We start from the raw sequence: 26,689 nt of genomic DNA on the forward strand, positions 1-26,689 counted from the left end.
ATCTAAGTTATCTAGTGTGATTGTATTATATATTACTTTCTAACATTAAAACATTTTCTACTTTTAAAACTTTATGCTATTTGAGATCTTTTTCCAGTTAGTCCAGATAAAAATGGTTTTAAAATTATGTCGTTGGGGGATCCCTGTGTGGCTCAGCGGTTTGGCGCCTGCCTTTGGCCCGGGGCATGATCCTGGAGTCCTGGGATCGAGTCCTGTGTCGGGCTCCCGGCGTGGAGCCTGCTTCTCCCTCCTCCTGTGTCCTGCCTCTCTCTCTCTCACTCTATGTCTATCATAAATAAATAAATAAATAAATAAATAAATAAATAAATAAATAAATCTTTAAAAAAATTATATCGTTGTATTATATGAAAGCAGCACTTGGGAGACTAGGTTTTAAGAATCACCAACATTATTTTTATTAATATTTTACATTTTCTTTTAGGATTGTATATTCATCAAACAGAAGCATAAAAAACTATGAAGAGGAAATTCTTAAAAAAAAGATAGTGGAGAGGGGAGTACCACAAAAGACACACGACTTCAGTTTTGGAAAGTGCACTGACAATGGTGGAAGATCATCTGTCGAGTTCTTAGATAAAAAGTCACCTCATTGTTCTCTTCTGAAGCATGAAGTTCCAGAGGATATCAGTGATGGAGAGAACAATTTAATTTCTACTGGTGAGGCATTTTTTTCTGGATTTTTATAAAATTGCAATGCCATGATAGTAATTATATTCTGATACAATTGGAGAAAAACATACTTCAAAAATCAATTATACTGGTTTCTTTCTAATAGGTAAATGAAATAAAAATAAATGAAAGTAAATGTAATAAAAGTAAGTGAAAGTAAATTTATATGGGTAAGTGAAAGTAATCCTATAGTCAACTCCTAGTTTTCCCAAACAATTGGAGATGGGGTTATTATGAACAATACACATATAATTCACAATTGTCCTCTTAAGCCTCCACATGTCATCATCATTATTCTAATCTACACCAGTAAAAGCTTTAAGCAGACTATAGATCCAGTTGTTATAACATAACATATGTATTACTTAAAAACAACATGCAACATAAAATCATCATTATATTTTGTCACAGCACAAAAATTACAGTTTTGTTGTGACATGTTGTAAAAAGATAGGAATATAATAAAAAAGGTATGGTTTTACACAGGTTGAATTGTTAAGAAATACATTACTACAATAAATATGGTATTTGACCTTGTAAAAGAATTTCAGTTTGTTTGTAGAAGTGGTTATCAGAAGGGTTGCAGCTTATGAATTATTGTGAATTGGCAGAAGGAGGATGTTAAGGACATAGGAAGGTATAGATAAATATAAGTATAAAAAATGATAGAAGTATAGATGATATAGTTAGAGACATATAGTAGATATTCTGACAGGAAACTCGAGATCTCTGGATCAAAAAACCGACTGTTACAGTTACAGAGCATCTAAGTTCCCAAACCCCAGTCCCTACAAGGTTAGGTGGTGAGGGCCTGATGTTACCCTACATGTGAAGTGGGATTGCACTATAAAAGAGGAACACTAAAATTAGGAGACTCTGATAGACTACTGGCAGATCTGCCCATCTTCTTCAGAGAAAGAGAGAGTAGGAGGGAGGGGTCTTTACTTTGGAAGGTAAATAAATCTTCCCTGATGAACAGAGAGGAACATATTAGCTTCACCACCCAGGAGTATAGGGAAATGGTTTTAAGGGGAAGAAAACCTGTCAATCTTTCTGGAACCTCACAGTTATCTCTAGCTTCCAAACCTGTTTGTTCTTTAATCATTCTTTGTCCAAGTTTTCCAATGCTTTGCTCAGAAAGGTCAGACCATAGGGAAACACAAAAATATTTATAGAAAATGGTCTCCTAACAGTTGGTTATCTGAAATCAGATGGAAATGTATAACACCAGATATGGAGGATGTGGCTCATAACATATGCAGTGAATTGAGGTATCTGGTAGATATTTAGGATGTTTCTGTGTATTTTGTGTATTCTTACATGGCTCCGTTCAGCTGGGTGCGGTTTTTTTGCATTGACCTAGTATTTCTTGTGAATGAGCTGCGAGGAAGTGAAATGCACATAAGCAAATGAAAATTTCACATTACATTCAGATTGTTTCCTAATATATCAATTGTGTTAGATCAAACTGGTATTTTCAAAACAGGGACTGTAGCAGAATGTATATGAAAGTATCTGTTAACTAAAGGATTTTATTACTGATATTTAGTACAACAACAATAACTAAATTGATTTAAGCCCACTTAGAATCTTCTTTTGTGTGTTAACAACATCTAACTATGGTGAATAAGTGAATGGATGTGTCTTCTAGGCTTTAAGGTAGATCCATTCATACAGTTTATCTCATTTAGTCTCAGATAACTCTAAGGAGTAAGTGGCTATAAGCTGATTTATAGATGAGAACTCTAAGAGCATAAAGGACTTTCTCAAGGCCACCCAGAGCAGTTGGTTGAGCTGATATTTAGTACTCATTTTTCTTGCCTCTTGTCTAGAGTTCTGTCACAGCCCCACGGCATCCCATTAAAGTGGCCAAACACATTGCAGTTTTAAGTGAAGAGTTCATTTACTTTCAACCCCCGTCTTAACTATTTCTCTATTCCTCCGTGGAAAATTCCCATGTTGACCAGTTTAGCAGATACTCGTTGTCCACATCTTACTAACTTCTTTGCAGGCTTTCCTACTGTGAGTGTCACCCTCCTTGAAGCTTCCTGTGTACTATGACACTGTACTCTCTTGATTCTCCTTCTTGGCCATTCGTCTGCCTCCTTCACTGGCACATTGTCTTTCTACCCCCTAAATAATTGGTTTTCTCAAAAAAAAAAAAAATAATTGGTTTTCTCCCATTTTTTTAAGCTTCATATCCAACCACTTACTAGACATATCTGTCTAAATATACCTTAAATATTTCAAAATTTAGTCTGCCTCAAACCGACTTAATCATCTGCCTGGAACATAATTTGTTCTTAAGTACTCTATCATGTAAATTTTATCACTATCATTCTACTCAGTTACTCTTTTGCCCTTCATTATATTCATAACCATGTTTGTTGATTTGTCTTCTAAATATTTTTTTTAAGTTTATTTATTTACTTATTTAAGTAATCTCTACACCAACATTGGGCTCAGACTCAGGACCCTGAGATCGAGACTTATGCTCCTCCAGCTGAGCCAGCCAGGTGCCCTTCTCTTAAATATTATTACACACTTCTCTTTTTTATCCTCCTGCCATTTCTTTATTTCAGGTCTTTGCAATTTTTCTTGAGCATTTGTACCCCCGCTAGTTGCTAGGCCTTTCATTGTGCCACCCTCCATTTATACCATGTAGAACAATGTTTATTAACTACAGGTCTGATCATGGCACTCCCTTTATTAAAATTCTTAAGTAGTTTCCCATTGATTTTATTTGGATATCTATTGGTTCAAATGTTATTTTCTTTTTTTTTTTTTTTCTTTTTTTTCAAATGTTATTTTCACCAAAAAAGTCATGAACAGGAATAGGAAGGTAATAGGTAACAAGAAAGGGCATCAAAATTGGAAAATTTTCTAACTTCTTATGTCAGATATTTATGAAGTGGCTTTAATTTGGGTATGTAATTTTGTGATAATATTACCTATATTTAAATGTGAATCTATATTAAAAGGTATATTTAATTATTTAAGTTGAAATTTATATTTCAAAGCAAGATATATATGATTTTAAAGGTTGTTTTATTTTGAAATTACCAGTTAAATATTTTAGTTACTATTGCTCTCTCTTAGTAGCTAATCATGATAACTATATGGAAAACCTTTAGTTAATATTAAAACACATTTTGGGGGATATTTATAAGAAAGAAACTATTTTTTAGTTTTGTTTTTCTCTTTTAAAGATAATTATGACTTGGATCCTGCATCTGAATTAGGAGAAGATTTATTGAAACTTTACGTGAAACATTGTTGCCCAGATATTGATATTTATGTTGATGGAAAAAGTTTTAAAGCTCACAGGTAAATAGGCATGTGATTGATTTGGTGTCTTGGTTGTGAAAGTAAAGTTTAAAGGGGTGGCTGTCTCTTTCTAGCACAGTGGTTTTCAAGCTCTGATTCATAAAAGTCACAGAGGTGTCATGGTTGTACCTCAGGGAGCCCCTGACAGGGGAAGAGGTTGTACATCGGGTAGAGTTTTTTGCCCGCAGGTTCACATAGGCACACATATCCCTTCCCCAGACATGTTCGCATGTTTTAGCCAGAGCGAATTTCTACTTTGCATTGGGCATGAACCTAAGATTTCATTAGAAGGAAATATTCTATTGCCTAAAATAGGTTTGAAAGCCACTGTCACAGAAAATGTAATTAAATGCAATTTTTAATTTCACAGGCATTATAGTATTGAAAATTATTATTTCTATATGAATGACATATATTTTCTCTGGATGCATTTTGGTTCAAAGTCTTTGATTCAGAATAGATATTCTTATGAATAGCATTGATTAGAAGGCTTAGTATTTCAATGTACTTTGAAAAAACCATTATCATGCTTTAGAATTGGGTTGCTTCAACATTCTGGGCTTTTAGATTTCAAATTAAAGCCTGCTCTTTTTTGCAAGTAACTAAAATCTGCTTAAAAGAAGAAAAATTTTTAATAAGAAATACAGATTTTTGTTTGGGAACTCAAGGGAAAGACGTACAGCTGAGCCTCACAATGGACAAAAAATGGTACCAGAACACTGAGGAGCCCAGTATTCTTCCTCCCTCTCTTTGTGTTTAAATAGAATGTCGATAAGTTATTCTGGTGCTTCTGAAGAGGAAGAACCAGGCTATTTGCAATGGCAAGAACCAGTCTTCTAGGCTCAAGGGTGCACATTCTTAGTGAAATTAGCAATGGGTTTAGATTATAGGATTCAACTATGCCAACAGTACTGATGTTTGTGCTCTCAAACTTCATATTGGCTTTGCCAGTTGATTGACATCATTACCTTGCTAAACTCTAGGATTCCCAGTTTCAGTCAGACTACCATTCACAATTTGAGCTTTTCTCTGGGGAACATGTATTTTATAATTATAAGTACATACATATGCACATTTTTCCAATTTTTATGAAATATGCATTATATATATAGTAAAATACAGGATATAATACAGATTTAGTAATATGTTTTCCATATCATGGATATATATTTTCAAATATTGTGTGCATATGTGTTTGTTTGTTTGTTTGCTTCTTTCATTCTTTTTTATGGGGGGGCAACACAGTTTTATTTTAAAAATTAATTTAATTTTATTTTGTGTTCAGGTTTTTCTTGAAACCACAGGGGGATCATACCAAAGTTTACTTATAGAGCCCAAAGGTTATTGTTGTCATACGGGGAAAGCAAGACCTTGTGATCATTTGCAATATATCCTCAAACAGTGTCTATATTTGGCCTCTCTGTGCGCTGCCTGACAGTGGACTGTTTTAGGAACTGGATCTAGAATATTAGGTTTGCATTTCAGGAGAGCTCTTGCTCACACTTCTGGTTTATTTTGTTCACCTAGCAATAAAAAATAAATGTATATTAACTAGAAGGGCAGTTTCCTGAGCACATGTTACAAGAAGATCTGGCTTAATGTTTTCTACTACTTAGTACACTTCTGTGAGTTACAATGGCAAAATCTAAATCTCATTACCTTCCTACTCCAAACTGAACAACTCTCTGTTTAGTACATAATTTTATTATTCAATTTAAGGAATATTATGTCAGTAGTTCAGAAGACATATATTCATGTCATGTAATTTAAAGCCCAGCATCAGACCTTTCTGAATTACTTCTTGTTCTAGCTGGTCAACGTTCACATTTATCTTAGTGGTGTGGCTAAAAATCTGTTTGTAATATGGCTGTTTTCATTTTAAAATTATATGTACTCATATATTGAAAGATCAGTGCAAGTACTAATAATTACCAGGATTTATGATCAGAATTATATTCACATTAGGGGTCTATTTTATAAATAGTTTGCTAGTGTAATATGTCTAAATTGATGTGGTAATGAGGTAGTTTCTTCTTGAGTCCCTGTTTCTCATGCTCTCTCTTCATAAACATCCCCATACCTGGTTCTTCCAAGATTATCTCTCCCATTGCTAGTTGCTCTGTCCAGTCTTTATCTTGATCCCTAGCTTAATGCCTGGAGCCCTTGATATGCAGTTTGATGCCAGTCACTTGCTTGTGGTAGCACAATTAAGCCAAAGAAGTTATTTTATAACAGAGTAATTAAGAGTGTGTGAACTGTGTGTGGAGCCTTTCTGTCTGGTTTTGAATTCTAGCCCTGCCATCTTTTAGCTCTGTGAATTTGGGCAAGTCATTTAACCATTTTGTGCTTCAGATCTTCATCAAACAGGATATTCTCAAGGCACTCATCTCACAGGGTGATTATTAGGATTAAAATACTTTAAAGTACTATTTAGGTGTTTGTTATCATCATGCAGGCAACAAGCCTTTGATAACAAGTTTTTGTGTAGAAAGTAACAACAACCTGTATGCACTTATAGGGGACAAGCAGAGAAATGTGGCTTGAATCACTTCCATTTCACCCCAATCCAAGAAAGGATGGAATAGCAGTGGGCCTTCAGGAAAAGTCAAATTTACTTTACTTTTTTCCATCTACACAGGCCTTTTCCCCCTCTGAAGCATATTCTACACTCTTCTCACATCTTTGTCCTTATTTATCTCTAATACTTCTATTCAAAGGAGAAATGAAGAGAGCACTTTTTATTTGAAAGGATGGGGGTTATAATAAATGGAGGACCCCCTAGAATTCATTGATCCTGTTTTTATGTTACTCCTTTTCTGAGTACTGCTTCCTGGGATGCTACTACGCATTACCTACTTTTGTAGACCTCTGTAACATTACTTTCCTGCCTGAATTGCTCTCATTCACCAGATGAGTACTATCTGGATATTGTACATTTCTGTCTTTATTTCCTCCTATCATCTTCAGCCTACCCCTAAGTTCACACCTGACCCACTCTATTGGGGATCTCCCATTTTATGGCATTATTTATTATTGTAGTGTTTCCAGAGAGATTGAATCTGTTTCATTTTTAAGATTGTCTGTTGTACTTCTGTGTTCCATAATTAAGATTTTCTTGGGCTGATTTATTGAAATAAATCATTTATTTATTGAAATAGCATGGCAGTGATTCCTGATTTTAGCTTTGATGCTCAATCTGATATCCTTTCCAAAATGCCTTTCTTTTCAGTGCCTGATATTATACCATTAGATTTTTCATTCAGTGAGTTAAAGTATCCAACTCCCCTTTTAAAATGTAGATTTTTTTCTGAATATTTAGCAAATTGGAACTCAGTCAGAAGGTCAGTGTTCTAGTTTGTGCCATAGTATTAATCAGTTATATGTTCAACTGGAAGCTTTTCCAGAAGTGTATAGTTCAGTAATTCATAAGCTAGTTTTTCTGGGTTTAGATTCTGACTCCATCATTTATGGAATGGTCAAGAAGTGCCTTCAAGTCTCAATTTCTTTATCTATGAAAAGAATAATAATAGTAATTATAGCATGGGATGGCTCTGGGGATTGAATGAGGTAATGCACACAAAATAACCTAATAGCTGGCACATTATAAGCTTCTAGTGAATGTTTGTTGATATAAATATGTATTGGGTATCTGGAAGGGAGACACATTCTTGTGTCTTATACCTTATAGTAGAGGCTGGCAAACTATGGCTCAGATCTGGTCACTGCCTTCTTTTTATATAAAACAACAAAAAACAAGCATATGCAACAGTACCCTGTAAAGCCTGATATTTAAATCTGATATTTATTATCTGTCCCTTTACAGAAAAAGTTTGCTATCTTACTCAGATTGCCAGGAAGCCTTAATAATTATAAAATTCCAAATTACCATGCAATGAAGTGAGTCACTAACATCTTAATATTAATTACTTTGTTAGTAATAAGTGGTCAGCCCTGTCCACTTGTGAGGTTTGATGTGATAACAATAGAAGGAAAACAGAAAATTCCTGAGTGCTACAGGCTTTTAAGGGAGGTTGCAGTGGGGTACCAAAGCTAAAGGCACTGGGTGCCCGATGCAGTACAATCTCCCTGATTGAACTAGACTAAAACTGCTCTTTAGATATTCTCTATAGAACATACTAACAGCACAGGAGGCAGAACTGTCAAGGTTTAGGAGGCTCTTCTCTGTACTTAGATTTTTCCGTTCTTGTCATTGAGTTTGTGTCTTCTAAGAGTCACTTGGGTTGTTCCCAAACCTGTTTAATGCCATTTAACTTATAATTTTCACAGCATAACTTAATGAAATATTAAATAAATCAATGATACATGAGTATGAAAGAATTTTTATGGGGCACCTGGGTTGCTCAGTCAGTTAAATGTTTTACTCTTCATTTTGGCTCAGGTCATGATCTCAGGGTTGTGCTATTGAGCCGCGTTGGGTTCTGCACTCAGTGTGGAGTCTGTTTGAGATTTTCTTTCCTTCCCCTCTTCCCGCTGGTTCTCTCTCTCTCTCTCTCTCTCTAAAATAAGTAAATCTTAAAAGTATTTTAAAAAGTTAAAAAAAAAGTTATTCCAGTACAAAATAAAGTGAATGGGAAGATTTAATAAAGAAGAGACATTTTAAAAATTGTTACTGAATTTAGTATAGATGAACAATGTAAAAGTTTGAGGGGGAAGTTACAAAAATCTAAAATGATTCTATACATTGGGTGCTTCACAAAAGTTTTAGATTTCATTCTTCATTTTAGAGAAATTTGAATTTGAAATTATAGATGTATATACATATGGTTTTTGTGAGAAAAAAGATGCTCTAATCAGTGAACTCACATTAAAAAAAGGATTGGCCTTATGGTGAAAGATTTGTGAATGAATCCATATGTATTTTTTTTTAAATTGGCAGATATTTTATTAAGATACAGTTTTTGGAAGTGGGACAGACATTCTAACTGGTCTTCAGATACATTTGTTAATGATTGGTTGGTTGCAAGTGAGCATGAAAACAGTTTGGAGAATTTCAAAAGAGAAAGGATTGTTCAGTGTTAGGGGTAGAGAGGCTTTTTCTTTTCTTTCTTTTTTTTATTTTTTATTTTTTTTTATTTATTCATGAGAGACACAGAGAAAGAGGCAGAGACATAGGCAGAGGGAGAAGCAGGTGTCCTGTGGGGAGCCTGATGTGGGACTTGATTCTGGAACTCCAGGATCATGCCCTGAGCTGAAGGCAGATCCTCACCACTGAGCCACCCAGGCATCCCTGGGTAGAGAGTTTTTTGAAACTGCTAATTTCCTGCAAGAAGTTAAGGTCATTATCAAGTGATTACTGGTGGTTTTCTCGTTTTCTCCCCATGAAGAGTATAGAAGGTTTTTTTTTTTTTTTTTTTTTTTTTTTTTAGCATACTTCTACCTGTATAATTTGGAATTTCTGGAATTTTATTTTATTTTATTTTTAATTTTTTTAAAATTTTTATTTATTTATGATAGTCACAGAGAGAGAGAGAGAGAGGCAGAGACATAGGCAGGGGGAGAAGCAGGCTCCATGCACTGGGAGCCCGATGTGGGATTCGATCCTGGGTCTCCAGGATCGCGCCCTGGGCCAAAGGCAGGCGCCAAACCGCTGCGCCACACAGGGATCCCGGAATTTCTGGAATTTTAATGCTCAGTAAAATGATTGTTTTATTGACATACAGTTGACTAATACAATATTGTATTAGTTTCAAGTGCATAACCGTGATTCAACAACTTATGTTATGCAGTGCTCACCACAATAAGTGTAGTTACCACTGTCCTCATATACAGTCATTACAGTATTAGTGACTATATTTCCTATGCTGTACTTTTCCATATTTATTTTTAAGTTATTATAAAATGATTATGACATATACAAATAATTAAATTCTCTTAATTATTTTTGATTAGCCAAACAACTATCAGTTCTAATTTTGTTGGATAATAGGGCATCCATCCATTACACTTTACAAATAATTTTTTTACTTAGGAAGGCTAATCTTATGAAAGCTTTAATCAATGGATGTCAAAATGGATGTCTTAAGAAAAAGCTCTTTGCTTTTTGTATGTGTTCTCTAAGATGCTTGCAAAGATGTGCAGTGAGTAATAGTGACAACTCCAAAAAGTTTGATTCACTACCCTTGGTTTAACTTTATTTAGTTATATAGAAATAGTTTAAAAAGTATTCTTGGAGCAAGAGTACTTAAAAACAAAACAAAAACAACAACAACAACAAAAAACAGTCTTAGTGAAAAATTCCTTCTTTAGAGCTTCCCCAAGTAATCCAGGCCATTATTCTGCCTGGAGTAGTGAATCTAGTTCAGCTAACATCAGGAAGTATTGAATAGCAAGCAATGTGCTAATGCAAGAGCAAGGGGGAAATTAGGGCATCTTGACAGAGCCAGAAGCAGAAGCAGCCTTGTCAGTTGAGATTAAATTTAATCAAAAGGAGAAAATGTTTTTTGGCATGTTGAAGAATGAAAAATCTGGCAAAGATTTTTAATATGCTCTGCCATCTCATAGCACTTTTTTTAAAATGTAGGCTCCATGCCCAGTGTAGAGCCCAGTGTGGGCTTGAACTCATAACCTCGATTTCAAAACCTGAGTTAAGACCAAGAGTTGGATGCTTAACTGACTGAGACACCCAGTCACCTTATACAGCATTTTTTTCCTACAGCTTGCTCTTCTTTTCTCTTTTCTTTTCTTTTCTTTTCTTTTTTCTTTTCTTTTCTTTTCTTTCTTTTCTTTTCTTTTCTTTTCTTTTCTTTTCTTTTCTTTTCTTTTCTTTTCTTCTTTCTTATTTTTCATGAGATACGCAGAAAGAGAGAGGCAGAGACATAGGCAGAGGGAGAAGCAGACTCCATGCAGGGAGTCTGATGTGGGACTTGATCCCAGAACTCCAGGAGCCGAAGGCAGACCCTCAACTGCTAAGCCACCCAGGCCTCCCCATATAGCATTATTTTTAAACTGAGGCTTGTATCTAATTAAGTAGGAATATTTTCAAAGTTTCTGTCTTAAAGTCGGGGAAATTGTTTAAGTCTCAAATGCTTTTAATCTTACTTAAAGGAAATAGCATGTTGTATTAGTGCAAATATTCTGAGAAGCAGACATGAGGATAGGGTTTATACTTGCAAGAAATTTAGTAGGCTAAATGCATGTGAGAGAACATGGTAAGGAACCCAGGGGTGACTGAAGGAGCTGTCAAACTTCTGTGTTGATCTGCCTATGATGGAAGGAACAGGGAAAGGAAGGAAGCTTGGGTAGTATTTGTCTTAGGCTACAGTGAAGTTCTGAGGAAAATCAGCAGTGTTAGAAAGTTCCCAGGCCAAGGTCACCCATCACAAAAGGCCCTATCTCTCTGGAATAGTGTCCTGGATGTCCTCAGTCACTAGTAGAGAACAGCCTGTGAGAAAGCCTTGGTACCCATGTGGTAACGAATGCAGGGTGCCCTACTGGAGCCATTGGTCAGTTATGCAGTCAAAGATCAGAGAGATGCATTCTCATGCCTGCCACACATGTAAGTTATGACATGCTATATGTTTATACAGGTATAGCTCCTATTGCGTTTGGCTTTATGGTGCTTTGCAGATGGTATGAGTTTTGTTGTTATTGTTGTTTTGTTTTGTTTTTGTTTTTGTTTTACAAATTGAAGATTCATGGCAACCTGCAGCAAACAAGTCCAATCAGTGCCACTTTCCCAACTGCCATTTGCACACTTCATGTCTCTGGTCACATTTTGGTAATCCTTGCAATATTTCTATTTTTTTTTTTCATTATTTGTTGTGGTGATCAGTGATCTTTGATGTTATTATTATAATTGTCTTGGAGTGCCACAAACTACACCCATAAAAACATGGCAAACTTAATTGATATGTATTGTGTTTGTTCTGACTTCTCTCTCAATCAGCCATTCCCTTATCTTTCTTTCTCTCTTTCCTCAAGCTTCCCTATTCCTTGGAACACAACAGTGTTGAAATTAGGCCAGTTAATAACCCTACAATGGATTCTAAGTGTTCAAGTGAAGGGAAGAGTTGCACATCTCTCACTTTAAATCAAAAGCTAGAAATAATTAAGCTTAGTGAGGAAGGCATGTTGAAAGCCAAGACAGGTTGAAAGCTAAGCCTCTTTTGCCACTTAGCCAAGTTGTGAATGCCAAGGAAAAGTTCTTGAAGGAAATTAAAAGTGCTACTCCAGTGAACAAACAAATGTTAAATGAAAACCTGATGGAGAAAGTTTTAGTGGTCTGGATGGAAGCTCAAACCAGCCATCACATTCCTTTAAGCCAAAGCCTAATCCAGAGTAGGGTTTTAACTCTCTTCAATTCTATGAAGACTCAAAGAGGTGAGGAAGCTGTAGAAGCAAATTTTGAAGCCAGTAAAGGTTGGTTCATGAGGTTGAAGGAAAGAGATTGTCTTCATAACATAAAAGTGCAGGGTGAAGGGAATCCCTGGGTGGCTCAGCGGTTTAGTGCCTGCCTTTGGCCGAGGGTGTGATCCTGGAGTCCCAGGATCGAGTCCCATGTCGGGCTCCCTGCATGGAGCCTGCTTCTCCCTCTGCCTGTGTCTCTGCCTCTCTCTGTGTGTCTTTCATGAATAAATAAATAAAATCTTAAAAAAAAAAAAAGTGCAGGGTGAAGCGCCAAGTGCTGGTGTAGAAGCTATAGCAAATTAAAAAAAAAAAAAAAAAAAAAGAAGCTATAGCAAATTATACAGAAGATCTAGCTAAGATAATTCATGTAGGTGGCTACACTCAACTACAGATTTTCACAGATTTTATTCTTTTGGAAGAAGATGTAATCATATTTGCAAATGATATATTTGGTAATGGGTTAGTATCCAAAATCTATGTAGAACTTATCAAATTCAACTCCCAAACAACAAATAATCTAGTTAAGAAATGGACAGAAGACATGAATAGGCATTTTCCCAAAGACATACAGATAGCTAACAGACACATGAAAAGATGCTCAACACATGACCGAGGCGGAGCAGCAGCAGCTCATTGACAACCACTTCCTCTTTGATAAGCCCATGTCACCCCTGCTCCTGGCCTCGGGCATGGCCTGCGACTGGCCAGATGCCTGTGGCATCTGGCACAATGACAATAAGACCTTCCTGGTGTGGATCAACGAGGAAGACCACCTGCAGGTCATCTCCATGCAGAAAGGGGGCAACATGAAGGAGGTGTTCGCTCGGTTCTGCAACGACCTCACCCAGATTGAAACACTTTTCAAGTCGAAGAATTATGAATTCATGTGGAACCCTCACCTGGGCTACATCCTCACTTCCCCATCCAACTTGGGCACAGGCCTGCGGGCAGGTGTGCACATCAAGCTGCCCCTCCTGGGCAAGCATGAGAAGTTCCTGGAGGTGCTCAAGCGGCTGCGGCTTCAGAAATGAGGCACAGGTGGTGTGGACACAGCTGCTGTGGGTGGTGTCTTTGATGTCTCCAACGCAGACCACCTGGGCTTCTCAGAGGTGGAGCTGGTACAGATGGTGGTGGATGGTGTGAAGCTGCTCAGTGAGATGGAGCAGCATCTGCCACCACCACCAGCCCCACTGCTTCCTAACTTATTGCCCGGGCAGTGCCCGCCATGCATCCCTCTGTTGTTCGCCACTTGGCAGCTGAGCCCTTAGCCTCGCTGTAGAGACTTCTGTCACCCTTGGTAGAGTTTATTTTTGTGACGGCTAAGATGTTGCTGATGCTGAAATAAACTAGGGTTTCAGCCTGCTACTACCAGTCAAAAAAAATAAAAAATAAAAAAAAATAAAAAGAAGATGTTCAACATCATTCATCATCAGGAAAATACAAATCAAGTACAATGATATATTACCTCACACCTGTCAGAACGGCTAAAATTAACAATGCAGGAAACAACAGTTGTTGGTGAAGATTTGGACAAAGGAGAACCCTCTTACCTTGTTGGTGGGAATGCAAACTGGTGTAGCCACTCTGGAAAACTGTATGGAGGTTCCTCAGAAAGTTAAAAATAGTACTACCCTATGATCCAGCAATCATACTAATAGATATTTATCCAAAGGATACAAAAATACAGATTCAAGGGGGCACATGCACCCCAGTGTTTAGCAGTAGTATCAACAATAGCCAAATTTCATGGAAAGAGCCCAAATATCCAGCAACTGATGAATAAAGAAGATGTGATATATATATATATATATACACACACACACATATACACACATACACACACAATGGAATATTACTCAGCCATCAAAAAGAATGAAAGCTTGCCATTTGCAATGATGTGGATGGAGCTAGAGTGTATTGTGCTAAGCAAAATAAGTCAAAAAAAGAATTACTGTATGATTTTACTCATGTGGAATTTAAGAAATGAAACAAGTGAACATGGAGTGGGGGGGAGAGAGAGGCAAACCAGAAAACAGGCTTTTTTTTTAATTACAGAGAAAAAACTGAGGATTACTAGGAGGGAGGTGGGCAGGGGATTATACACAGACAAAACTTAATTCCTGTCATTTCTGGAGTTCTTTTTCTCATAACTCCCTCCTCCATTGTATTGTGCCCCATAAATTACATCTGACTTATCCTCCTGAAGCTCCTATATTAGTCTTCTCAACTCAGGAAGACAACCAGGCTCTTCTTGTGTTTGTTCTCCCTATGCCATGATCTACAATTTGTTTCCAGGAAGAAAAGTATCATAACTATAGGACTTACCTAATTAGTTTTCCCTCTTTTAGGAATCAGTCCTATACTACCTTTTTTTTTTCCAGTGTCATATTTTATTCACTTTTCTACTTGTTAATGTAGAAAAGTTACATTTCAAAAGTGGAAGCAGAATCCCTAATATTTTTAAAAAGGTTTTATTTATTTATTCATGAGAGACACAGAGAGAGAGAGGCAGAGATATAGGCAGAGGGAGGAGAAGCAGGCTTCATGCAGTGAGCCCGATGTGGGACTCAATCCCAGGACTCCAGGATCATGCCCTGAGCCAAAAGGCTGTCATCCAACCATTGAGCCATCCAGGCATCCCTAATTTTTTTTTAAGACTTTATTTATTTATTTATTTATTTATTTATTTATTTATTTATTTATTCATTCATTCATTCATTCATTCATTCATTCATTCATGAGAGACACAGAACGAGAGGCAGAGACACAGGCAGATTGAGAAGCAGGCTCCATGCAAGGAGCCCGATGTGGTACTCGAACCTGAGCCAGAGGCAGATGCTCAACCACCCAGGCATCCCTTTAATTTTTTTCTTAATATCCTTTATTTTTTAGGACAGAAAAACTGGGAAGAGTACAGAGAATTCTCATATGCCCTCACGCAGTTCCCATATTATCAACATCTTTTATATACATTTAGTGTAGTACATTTGGTACAATTAACCAACATTGAGACCTTATTAACTAAAGTCCATAGTTTATTCAGAATTCTTTAGTTTTTGCCTAATTTTTTTTTTCCCCAGGGTCACATCCAGGATGCCACATTACATTTAATGGTCGTGTCTCTTTAGGCTTCTCTTAGCTGTAACAGTTTCATAGACTTTACTTGTTTTTGATGACTTGGACAGTTTGAGCTCTGGGTAAGTATTTTGTAGAAATATTCCTCAATTGGAGTTTATCTGATTTTTATTTTTATTTATTTTTTTATCTGATTTTTAAAAACATTTTATTTATTTATTCATGAGAGACAGAGAGAGAGAGAGAGGCAGAGACGCAGACAGAGGGAAAAGCAGGCTCCCTGTAGGGAGCCTGATGTGGGACTTGATCCCAGGACCCTGTGATCACAACCTGAGCCGAGGGCAGACGCTCAACCACTGAGCCACCCAGGCGTCCCTATCTGAATTTTTTCACCATTAAATAGGTTATAGGTTTTGGTGAGGAAGTTCAAAAGGATAAAGTGTCATTTCTTATTATATCATTTCATGGGTACATGTAATGGTAGTGACTTATTACTGTTGATGTTAACCTTGATCACCTGGCTAAGGTAGTTTTTTGATTTTGCACTGTAAAGTTATTCTCATCACCATCCCCAATCTCCCATTTGCACACTATACTCTCTGGAAAGAACTGTATATAGCCCACACTTAAGGGATGGGAGTTAGGGCTCACCTTCTTGAGGGAATAGTATGTATCTAAATTATTTGGAATTCTTTTGCTCAAGAAATTTGCATCTTTTCCCCATTTATTTATTCAGTCATTTCTATATATCAGTATATACAGAAATTCAGGAGTGATTCAGCAGATCTTATGATAAAGGACAGACCAGAGTGGACAAACAGAAACTAAGCTGCAGAGCACTGAGCAGAGGCTTTTGATGAAAAAGGAAAAGTCTTGCACATTGAACTATAATGATATGGACAGTACAGGATAACCAGAGGTGGAGCCAGGGCCTCACCACTATGGAAGAGTATCTACTGAGGCTGCAGACTGGCCCAGGAGTGGCATCATGCTGTTGGGATGGCCATCCTCAGTAAGCTTCTCCTTGAAACACAACTGCAGCTGTATTCTGCATCACTGGAAATGGCAATATTATATTAACTCTGTTGGTCTATGGAAAAAAAATTTATTTTGTACTTTGACTTACATTTTGTACTTTGGTTTGTAATTTGGCTTATTCTTTACTTTGGCTTATTTTTTTTATTGCTGAAACTGTTCCAGCTTTAGCTACAGGAGCTCTTTCAATGTGTTCTTATATCCCTTTAACAACCCCCACATCATTGTGTGTATGTGTAGCATTTCCTTACTTTTTGACACTAAAAGTACTCTAAGCTCATCTGTCCTAGAATCAACCATTTCTCTAATGAACCCTGGTTCTTTTATTCTAATGGAATTAGAAACTAGTATCTGGATACTGGGTGTGCTTGTTGCTGTTTTCTTTTAGGTCCTCTCAGCCGACAGAGCAAAGAAATATATGTGTTATATTCACCGGCATATATGCACGTATCTATAAATATTTCTATATGAATCCATCTTTATATTAAGCTAAGTATAAATTCATATTGATGTCTCCAATACTAATCTGTCACCACATAGATCATCCTAGTCTACTCCCTTACTTTTTGTAATCTTCTATAACAGTGACAAGCTTGGCTTTCATATTCCAATATCTAGTACTTAATTGTTCAATTCTCTCTCTCTCTCTCTCTCTCTATATATATATATATATACAGACACACATGCACACACACACATATAATGGTTTTAGAATTGTTAATCTCAGGGACACCTGGGTGGCTCAGTGGATTGAGCATCTGCCTTTGGCTCAGGTCGTGATCCCGGAGTCTTGGGCTGGAGTCCCACATCCGGCTCACTGCAGGGAGTCTGCTTCTCCCTCTACCTATGTCTCTGCCTCTTTCTTTGTGCCTCTCATGAATAAATAAGTAAAATCTTAAAAAAAAAAAAACAGAATTTTTAATCTCTATTTTATGAGAAACAGCTTCACCAACTGGCATACAGTGTTTGTATTTGGTTCCTTTGTCTTTATTCTTGTAGTCTGTACTCATTTCCAAAGTTATTTAGGCCAGGACCTTCCTTCTCCACTCCCTTCAGTGAGGTTATTTCATACATGTGTAATGCAATTAGATTCTTTTGTCACAGACTGCATTTCATCCCAGGGTCCCCTGACCTCCTCCAAAATATTTTGTCTTTACATACCTTAAAGTTCACTTGTGCTTAAAGTTTTTTGGGTTTTTATAAATGGATATTGTCCTACATCTACCATTGCAGTTATCATACAGAATAGTTTCACCTAAAACTTTCCTGTGATTGATGCCCTCCCCAAATTTCTGGCAATTTTCAAAATTGTCTTCACAGTTTTGGCTTTTCCAGAATGTCATATAATACAATCATACAGTATGTAGCCTTTTCAGACTAGTTTTCTTTTGCTTAGAAATATGCATTTAAGATTCATCCATGTTTTTGTGTGGCTTGAGAGCTAATTCTTTTTTTTATTACTGAATAATGTCTGTTGTTAAGACTATACCACAGTTTATTGATTCACCTGTTGAGGGACATTATAGTTGCCTTAGACTTGATGATTTTATTTTATTTTATTTTTGACTTTTTTTTTTATTTTTAAGATTTTATTTATTTATTCATTAGAGACACAGAGAGAAAAAGAGAGGCAGAGACACAGGCAAAGGGAGAAGCAGGCTCCATGCAGGGAGCCTGATGTGGGACTCGATCCTGGGACTCCAGGATCATGCCCTGGGCCAAAGGTAGGCGCCAAACTACTCAGCCACCCAGGGATCCCTGTTGTAAACATTTGTATGCAAGTTTTTTGTGGACGTAATTTTCAGATCAGCTGGTTAAATAGGATATGATTATCAGATCATCTGATAAGATTATGTTCAACTTGGTAAGAAACTGCCAAACTATCTTTCAAAGTGGCTGTACCACTTGCATTCCTTCCTTCCTTCCTTCCTTCCTTCCTTCCTTCCTTCCTTCCTTCCTTCCTTCCTTCCTTCCTTCCTTCCTGTTTGTATATGAGAGAGAGAGAGAGAGAGAGATTGAGAAAGCAAGCATACCCATGAGCTGGGAGGGCAGAGGGAGAGAGAGAAAAGAATCTTAAGCCAACTTTACTCCCAGTGCGAAGCCTGATGTGTGGGGCTCGATCTCACAACCCTGATATCATGACCTGACCTGAGCTGAAATAAAGAATCAGTAACTCAACTGACTGAGCCCCCCAGGTACCCCCTACTTGCATTTCTACTAGCAGTGAGTGAGAGTTCCTTTTGGTTCTCATCCTCATCAGTAATTGATACTGTCAGTTTTCTGGATTTCAGTCATTCTAATAGATGTGTACTTATATCTCATTTTACTTTACTTTTTTTTTTTTTTTAGTTTTTAAAAGAAATTTAAGTAGGTTCCACACCCAACATGGAGCTCAAACTCACAACTCTGAGATCAAGAGTCATATGATCTACCAACCAAGGTAGCCAGGCGCCCTCATTTTACTTTTTATTTCCCTAATGCCAGAGGATCTTTGTTTTTTAGTTCTTTTTTTAAATTTTATTTATTTATGAGAGACACACAGAGAGAGGCAGAGACATAGGCAGAGGGAGAAGCAGACTCCCCGCTGGAAGCCAGATGCAGGACTTGATACCAGGGTCCTGGGATCACACCCTGAGCCAAAGGCAGACACTCAACCACTGAATCACCCTCGCGCCCCAATGCCAGAAGATCTTGAGGATCTTTTCATACAATCAGTTGCCATCTGTATATCACTGGGAGTTTTTTGTTCATATCTTTTGCTCATTTTTCAAGTGGGCTGTTTGTTGTCTAATATTGGGTTTTAAGAGTTCTTTCATATTTTGGATAGAAATCCTGTATCTGAAATGTGATTTGCAAATACTTTCTCCCTGAGCCTTGTCTTTTCATTCTCTTAACAATGTCTTCTACAGAGGAAAAGTTTAAAATTTTTTTGAGTTAAAATTGACATGTTGTATTTGTTTCAGATGTTAACAACCATTCAATATTTGTATACATGGTGAAGTGATCACCACACTAAGTCTATTTACCATCCGTCACCATGCAAAGTTACAAAAATTTTTTTTTTCCTTGTGATAAGAACTTTTAAGATTTACTTTTCTGGCAACTTTCAAATATATAATAAAATATTACTGACTAGTTTCCATGCTTAAGTTTTTAAGTTTAATAGAATCCAACTTACCAGTTTTTTCTTCTATGGATTGTACTTTGATATTGTAGCTATATTCTTCACCAAACCCAAGATCCTATGTTGGTGTTTTCTTCTAGAGGTGTAGGGTTTTATATTTTATATTTAGATCTCTGATCAATTTTGAGTTAATTTTTGTGTAAGTTAAAGATCTGTATCTAGGTTTACTTTTTTGTATGTGGGTGTCTGATTGTTCCAGCACTATTTATTGAAAAGACTCTCCTTTCTCCATTGGTGTTTTCGTCAAAACTCTGTTAACTATATTTGTGTAGCTCTATTTCTGGCTTCTGATCTGTGTTGATTCTGTCTTGAGTACTGTTACTGTACAGTTACTCTTGAAATCAGGTAGTCTGAATCCTCCAACTTTGTTCTTCTTTTCCAGTATTGTTATGGCTATTTTTGGTTCTTTGCATTTCCATATAAATTTTAGAATCACTTTGTCAATACCTACAAAATAACTTTCTGAGATTTTGATTGGAATTGCCTAAATTTTTAATTTTTAAAATCATAAATTGGTGTTGAATTTTGTCAACTGCTTCTCTATATCTATTTTAATGACCACAACTTTTTATTTTGTTAATGTGCTAAATTATATTGCTTGATTTTGAAATATTAAAGCAATCTTGTATTCCTACAATAATTTCAACTTGATTGTGATGTTTTATTCAATGTATTTATTGCTGGATTCAGTTTGCTAATATTTTGTTGAATATATATTTGCATCTATATTTCTCTTTTTTTTTAAATTTTATTTATTCATGAGAGACACACAGAGAGAGAGAGAGAGAGAGAGAGAGAGGCACAGACACAGAGAGAAGCAGGCTCTATTCCATGCAGGGAGCCCGATGTGGAACTCCATCCCGGGTCTCCAGGACCACACCCGGGACTATGAAGGTGGCACTAAGCCACTGAGCCACCCGGGCTGCCCTGCATCTATATTTCTGAGAGAAATTTTTAGGTTTAGGTCTCAAGGTTATGTTAACTTATAAAATGAGTTGGAAAGTATTTTTTCTTGTTCTTTTTTTCCTATTTATTATTTTAATAAAACTTTGAGTAAGATTAATTTTATATCTTCCTTAAAAGTTTATTTGACTTTACTGGGGAAGCCATCTTGGCCTGTAATTTTCTATATTAAGTTTTATTTTTATTCTGCTTTTTACAATTAAGTTTATTATATTTAGAATTCACATATAATCAAATTCAGAGAGTTAAAAGTCTAATTTGATGGGTTTTTTAAACTAAAAAATGTTTAAAGATTTTATTTATTTATTGGAGAGAGAGAGTGAGGGAAACAGCATGAGTGGGAGCATGGGAGGAGAGTAGCAGAGGGAGAAGGAGAAGTAGACTCCCCACTGAGCAGAGTCCTGGATGTGGGGCTCCATCCCAAGACTCTGGGTTCATGACCTGAGCCAAAGGCAGATGCCCAGCCAACTGAGCATGTAGTTATATGAGCATGATATATGGTTATCATACAGGGTTACATTAATTTCAGATGTACAATATAATGATTCAACAATTCTGTACATTACTCAGTACTCATCATGATAAGTGTACTCTTAATCCCCCTTAGCTACTTCACTCATCTCCTCCCCTCCCCCTCTCCTCCCCTCTGGTAGTCATCTGTTCTCTCTAAGAGTTAAGGGTCTACTTTTTGGTTTGTGGCTTTTTTCTTTCTTTTGTTCCTTAAATGCTACATATGAGTAGAATTATACGGTATTTGTCTTTCTCCAACTGTCTTATTTCACTTTGCATTACACTGTCTGGCTCCATCCATGTTGTTGCAAATGGCAAGATGTCATTCCTTTTATGTATATAACATATATATAAAAACACATACTTCTTTATCCAATCATCTATCAGTGAAAACTTGGGCTTCTGCCATAATTTGGCTATTGTAGATAATACTACTGTAAACATTGGGTGTATATATCTCTTTGAATTAGTATTTCTGTATTCTTTTTGTAAATACCTACTAGAGTAATTGCTTTAATATTGTAGTTTAGTAGGGTTGTAGGGTAGTTTTTTTTTTAACTTTTTTAGGAAACTCCATACTGTTTTCCACAGTGGCTGTACCAGCTTGCATTCCCACCAACAGTACACAAGGTTCTTTTTCTGCATATCCTCACTGACACTTGTTGTTTCTCATGTTTTTTATTTTAGCCATTCTGACAGGTGTGAAGTGATATCTCATGTGGTTTTGATTTGTATTTTCCTGATGATGAGTGCTGTTGAGCATCTTTTCATGTGTCTTTTAGCTATCTATATGTCTTCTTTGTAGAAATGTCTGTTCATATCTTCTGTTCACTTTTAATGTGGATTATTTGCTCTTTTGGTGTTGTGTAAGTTCTTTATATATTTTGGGTACTGTTTATTGGATATATCATTTACAAATATCTACTCCCATTCTGTAGGCTGTCTTTCAGTTTTGTTGATTATTTCCTTTGTTGTGCACAAGTTTTTATCTTGATGTAGTCTCAATAGTTTTTTACTTTTGTTTCCCCTGCCTCAGGAGACATACCTAGGAAAATGTTGCTATGGCCAATGTCAGAGTAATTAACCACCTGTGCTCTCTCCAGGGTTTTTGTGGTTTCAAGTCTCACATTTAGGTCCTTAATCCATTTTGAGTTTATTTTTGTGTATGGTGTGAGACAGTGGTCCAGTTTCATTCTTTTGCCTGTAGCTGTCCCATTTCCCCAAACCATTTGTTAAAGAAACTGTCTTTTTCCCATTGCATATTCTTGCCTCCCTTGTTGAAAATTAATCTTTGTCCAGATTACTTATGGGTTTATTTCTGGGTTCTCTATTCTGTTCCATTGATCTATGTGTCTGTTTTTGCCAGTACCATACTGTTTTGATTACTATAGCTTTATAGAATATCTTGAAATCTGGGATTGTGATACCCCCTATTTTGTTCTTCTTTTGCAGAATTGCTTTGTCTATTTGGGATCTTTTGTAATTCCGTATACATTTAAGATTATTTGTTCAAATTTCATGAAAAATGCTCTTGGTGTTTTGATAGGGACTGCATTAAATCTATAGTTTGCTTTGGGTAGTATAGATATTTTAAAAATTTTTGTCCTTCCAATTCATGAGCATGGTGCATCTTTCCATTTGTTTGTGTTTTCTTCATGTTCCGTGTTTATAATTTTCAGAGTACAGGTCTTTCATATCCTTGGTTAGGTTTATTCCTAGATATTTTATTATTTTTGCTATAATTATAAATGGGATTGTTTTCTTAATTTCTCTTTCTTATATTTCATTAGTAGTGTATAGGAATACAGTGGATTTATATATATTAACTTTATGTCCTGTGACCTTATTGAATTCATTTATCAGTTCTAGTAGGTTTTTGGTGGGCTCTTTAGGGTTTACTATATGTAGTATGTCATCTGCAAATAGTGACAGTTTTACTTATTCCTCATCAGTATGGATGCCTTTTATTTATTTTTTCTTGTCTGATTGCTATGGCTAGGACTTATAGTACTATGTTGAATAAAAGTGGTGAGAGTGGACATCCTTTTCTTGTTTCTGATGTTAGGGAAAAGGTCTCGGTTTTTCACCATTGAGCATGATAGTAGCTGTGTTTTTTATATATGGCCCTTATGTTGAGATATGTTCCTCTAAACTTACTCTGTTGAGGGTTTTTATCATAAGTGAATATTGTACTTTGTCAAATGCTTTTTCTGTATCTGTTGAAATGATTTTATGGTTTTTATCCTTTTTCATGTTGGTGTGATATATCGCTTTGATTGACTTGCAGTTACTGAACCACCCTTGCATTTGCATCTCGGTAATAAATCCCACTTGATCATGGTGAATGGTTTTTAATTTTTTTTTAATTTTTATTTTTTTTAATTTTATTTATTTATTCATGAGAGACACACACAGAGAGAGAGGCAGAGACACAGGCAGAGGGAGAAGCAGGCTCCATCCAGGGAGCCTGACGTGGGACTCGATCCTGGGTCTCCAGGATCACGCCCTGGGCTGCAGGCAGCGCTAAACCACTGAGCCACCCGGGCTGCCCGGTGAATGGTTTTTTAAAAATATATTATTTGATCTGGTTTGCTAATTGTTAAGGATTTTTCAGATCTGTGTTCATCAGAGATACTGGAAATTGCCTCAGTGGAAAAAGTTACCTAAAATACTTGGATGAGCTCTTTTGTCTTCTCTCTTAGAATTTGTTTCAAAATCTACCATGATGGTATCTTCCTGATGCCTTCAAATCAATCTTGCTTAAAAAAAACTATATTTATATATTTATGTATATGGCTGTATTTATATGTATCTCCCTTTTTTTCTTAACTATTTTTAAAAAGATTTATTTATTTATTCATGAGAGACACAGGCAGAGGGAGAAGCAGGCTTCTCGCAGGGAGCCTAATGTGGGACTCGATTCCAGATCCTGGTATCATGCCCTAAGCTAAAGGCAGACGCCCAACCACTGAGCCACCCAGGCATCCCTTTCTTAGCTATTTTGAAGAATGTTGGTCTGAGATAACCCAGTAAGGCATTGCCAGAAGTGTATTTTTCTTCTCCTTGTCCCTCTCCATTCTTCTATACCATCCACTAGAATATAATATTGTTTTGTGTATCTCATTTACTGCTGTATTCATAGCACTTAGAATAGTGCCTAGCACAAAACAGAAGTCAATAGACATTTGTTGAATTAAAGAGTGAATGGACATTTTATGTGAGAATATAGAATAGAAATTCAAAAGAAAATATCTTTCTTGTCGTTTCTCCCATCTAAGATATGGGTGTTCTTTAGCATAATTAGGGGAGTTCTGAACTTGAACTCAGGACCTTTATAGTTTTAGTACCTTTCTTGTTGCTACTCTCTTAAAATGTTAAATAACATCTTTGGTTCTTTATTTCTCCATTTGCAAATGATTTATTACTCTCTTATTCATGAAAATAGTTTCAATCATTGAAGGTAAAGAGTTTTCAAGGGGAAAAAATAAAAACATTAGAATTAACGTTTTAATTAAGTGATCAAAATATTTAAGTATAATCGGTTGCATGGATTGTTCAGTTGGTTAAGTGTAGAATTCAATTTCAGCTCAGGTCATGATCTCAGAATTGTGAGATCAAGCCCAATGTGAGGCTCCCTGCTGAGCATGAAGCCTGCTTAAGATTCTTTCTCTTCTCTCCTCCTCCTCTCCTTCCCCTTCCCACCCCCCCCCACCTCACGCATGCACATGCTCTCATTTTCTAAAAAACAAAATAAAAAAATATTTAGGTATAAATATAGATGTGTAATTCTTATTATTATTATAATCCTACCAGTAAATGTAAACAAGACAAATAGATTACTATATTTTAAGAGGTAAAGATGAGTTTCATAAAAAATTATATCTTGCATAGTACATAAATGTTTACCTGTGTTTTCCACTCTCTTCCCTTTAGGGCCATTTTAAGTGCCAGATCTAGTTATTTTGCTGCAATGCTGAGTGGCTGTTGGGCTGAAAGCTCCCAAGAGTACATTACTCTTCAAGGGTAAGCATAATTTTTATAAGGCAACTTGACTACAAATACTCCTTCATACAAAGCACTTTTTATGGATCTGATTTCCCCATGTGTTCAATGGAATGTTTCTCATGTTTGTGGAATTCATTAAAGTACATCTTCTGAAAATGACATAGTAGGAAGCATTTAGTAATAGACTGCTATAACAAAATACTACTATTGGGTTGCTTAAACAACAGAAATTTATTTTCTCACAATTTGGCAAGATCAGAGTGCTAGCAAGTTTTGTGTCTTTGAGAGCTCTTACCTCAGGTTGCAGACAGCTAGTTTTTTGTATGTGCTTAATGGCCTTTCCTTACTGCATGGGGGCAAGGGGAGATGAAAATAGAGGGAGAGAGAGAACTCTCTGGTGTTTCTTCTATAAGGACACTAATTTTAGCACATTAGGGCAGGGCCTCACCCTGTTACCTCATTTAATCTTAATCTTTCATAAACCCTATTTCCAAATATAGCCACACTGGAGGATTAGGCCTTGGTATATCAATTTGGATGGGTTGGGCTGTAAATGGTAGTTTTGCTTCTTTTTTTTTTTAAAAGAATAATTTGGGTAGGTGTGGATTTCATTGACCTATTATGAGGCAATGGTGAATCTACACAATTGGTGGCAGTTTATGTAAACTGCTAAAATAGTTATTAAGAGATGAACTAGTACCTTAAATGATAAAAAGCAACCTTTTTTTTTTTGGTCATAGATGATCCCTGCAAGATTCTATAGTATGGGGGAGGGCTTTCTCAGTAGGAAAATTGCCTAGGAGTTCTGAGGGAACCTCTCAGCTCTAGATCTTAGCCAGAGATTTGGGTGTGGAATAGTGATAGTGGTAATTTCATGACAATTGATGCACAGAAAGTATTGATAAATTCTTACCATTTATTTTGTCATCCTGACCTATAATCTTGATTCTTGGTTGCAGTCATCTGGTTCTCTTACTATCTAGAACATATCTACAAATGCCTATCATTTTGTAATTTCTCACTCTATAAAAAAATGGAACTGTTATTTGTAAGAATATATAATGTGTTCTTATTTTGTTCTTTTTTTCATATTTTATCCATTTAGTAGAAATGAAACATCTGCAAAAGGTCCTAACCCTGTTTTCTTCATACTAGGGCCTTTGAGATTATGTTTTAATTATACTACCACAGTTTTAATACACATATCCCTGTATTTTGCAACCTTTTTTTTTTTTTTTTTTTTTTAATTTTTATTTATTTGTGATAGTCACAGAGAGAGAGAGAGAATGAGGCAGAGACACAGGCAGAGGAAGAAGCAGGCTCCATGCACCGGGAGCCCGACGTGGGATTCGATCCCGGGTCTCCAGGATCGCGCCCTGGGCCAAAGGCAGGCGCCAAACCGCTGCGCCACCCAGGGATCCCTTTGCAACCTTTTTAAAAAAAAAAAAAAGATTTGTAAAATGTATTTATTCATGAGAGACAACACACAGAGAGAGGCAGAGACACAGGCAGAGGGAGAAGCAGGCCCCATGC

General features: G+C 36.4%; 1 protein-coding gene and 1 pseudogene across 3 annotated transcripts in view; both read left to right on the forward strand.

Moving 5' to 3' along the window:
• Positions 1-26,689, forward strand: part of BTBD8 (BTB domain containing 8) — a 96,071-nt gene that overhangs the window by 24,556 nt on the left and 44,826 nt on the right. For 2 of the 3 annotated variants that reach the window (XM_077905409.1, XM_077905410.1), the window contains 3 exons: positions 443-678; positions 3,900-4,017; positions 25,085-25,174. In XM_077905409.1, coding sequence (XP_077761535.1) covers positions 443-678; positions 3,900-4,017; positions 25,085-25,174 — 444 coding nt within the window. Of the gene's footprint in view, positions 1-442; positions 679-3,899; positions 4,018-25,084; positions 25,175-26,689 lie in introns of those variants that run through there. The other variant, XM_077905411.1, reaches the window with a different exon arrangement.
• Positions 12,936-13,730, forward strand: LOC144318037 (creatine kinase B-type pseudogene; annotated as a pseudogene).

The sequence above is a fragment of the Canis aureus genome, chromosome 8 (assembly GCF_053574225.1).
Source record: "Canis aureus isolate CA01 chromosome 8, VMU_Caureus_v.1.0, whole genome shotgun sequence".
NCBI lineage: Eukaryota > Metazoa > Chordata > Mammalia > Carnivora > Canidae > Canis > Canis aureus.